The sequence below is a fragment of the Portunus trituberculatus genome, chromosome 42 (genome assembly GCF_017591435.1).
Source record: "Portunus trituberculatus isolate SZX2019 chromosome 42, ASM1759143v1, whole genome shotgun sequence".
Lineage (NCBI taxonomy): Eukaryota > Metazoa > Arthropoda > Malacostraca > Decapoda > Portunidae > Portunus > Portunus trituberculatus.
The window spans coordinates 14,664,438-14,665,660 of record NC_059296.1 but is presented as its reverse complement, the minus strand read 5'-3'; the positions used below and the strand labels follow the sequence as shown (position 1 = coordinate 14,665,660).

Genomic DNA, 1,223 nt, shown 5'->3' with positions numbered 1-1,223 from the left:
ATCCCATCGCCTCTGTCCTCCATCATTGCATCGTTCCTGTTAGCCTGATGTAAATGTTGTCTATTGGGGAAGCGATGAGGGAGAGGGAAGAAGAGGAGAAAGAGAAAGTTTGCTGGTCTGCATATTCTACGTCTTCTTTATTTTTTTTCAAATCTCTCTTTTTTCGTCGTCTTTTGTATTTTCTAGATTGAATATTGGTTTTCCCTTTTTTACTTGTCTTTTTTTTGTTCTTTTGTATATGTGTAATGCTTTTTGTTTTGTGATTTGTTACTAGGTGTCTCTTACTCCTCTGTTTGTTCTCTTTATATCCTTTTCTCTCCTTCTCGTCGCCCTCCTCGCTTTTCTCCTCTCACCCCCGAAAATGAAAAAGCTCAATCAGGTGTCACATAAACACACACACACACACACACACACACACACACACACACACACACACACACACACACACACACACACACACACACACACACACACACACACACACACACACACACACACACACATTGAAGTACTCCTGAGTCGACGTTTGTGTGTGTATTTACATAACTCCTCGTGGCGGAGTCTGCGCGGGAGTGAGATGGAGGAAAAAAAAGTCATGTTCGAAACTCGATGACTGGGTGGGTGCCCCGAGAGGTCACTGGGCGAGGGTGTGCGACCTCCGAGGGTCAGCGAGACGAGAGTAAACACGAACTGCTCCCTACATGGCGGTCAAGGGGCAAGAGGAGGAGGAGGAGGAGGAGGAGGAGGAGGAGGAGGAGGAGGAGGAGGGGGAGGAGGAAGATGCAACAGAAAGAACAGGGAGGCAGTAGAGGATCGGGAGAAGAAGAGGGAGGTGGATGATGAGGAGGAGGATGTGCTGTAAAGAAAAAAAGGAATGAAGAAGGTCGTGAGATGAGTTAGAATAGAGAGAGAGAGAGAGAGAGAGAGAGAGAGAGAGAGAGAGAGAGAGAGAGAGAGGTGAGGGTCAAAGAGACAATTCAAGTGGTAGGAGAGGGATAGGAAGGGCGTGTATGCAGTAAGTTAAGTTGTAGTGTTTTATATTGGTCAATGAAGCGGTGGGCTTTCTCTCTCTCTCTCTCTCTCTCTCTCTCTCTCTCTCTCTCTCTCTCTCTCTCTCTCTCTCTCTCTCTCTCTCTCTCTCTCTCTCTCTCTCTCTCTCTCTCTCTCTCTCTCTCTCTCTCTCTCTCTCTCTCTCTCTCTTGCTGGGTTCTCAGGTTCTACTA

General features: G+C 47.0%; 1 protein-coding gene across 1 annotated transcript in view; it reads left to right on the top strand.

Annotated features, from left to right (window-relative positions):
- The first annotated feature begins 609 nt into the window (after window positions 1-609).
- The window catches only part of LOC123517373 (mucin-21-like), a 3,787-nt gene continuing 3,173 nt past the window's right edge, over window positions 610-1,223 (top strand). The window contains exon 1 of the mRNA XM_045277384.1: window positions 610-647. Coding sequence (XP_045133319.1) covers window positions 610-647 — 38 coding nt within the window. The remainder of the gene's footprint in view (window positions 648-1,223) is intronic.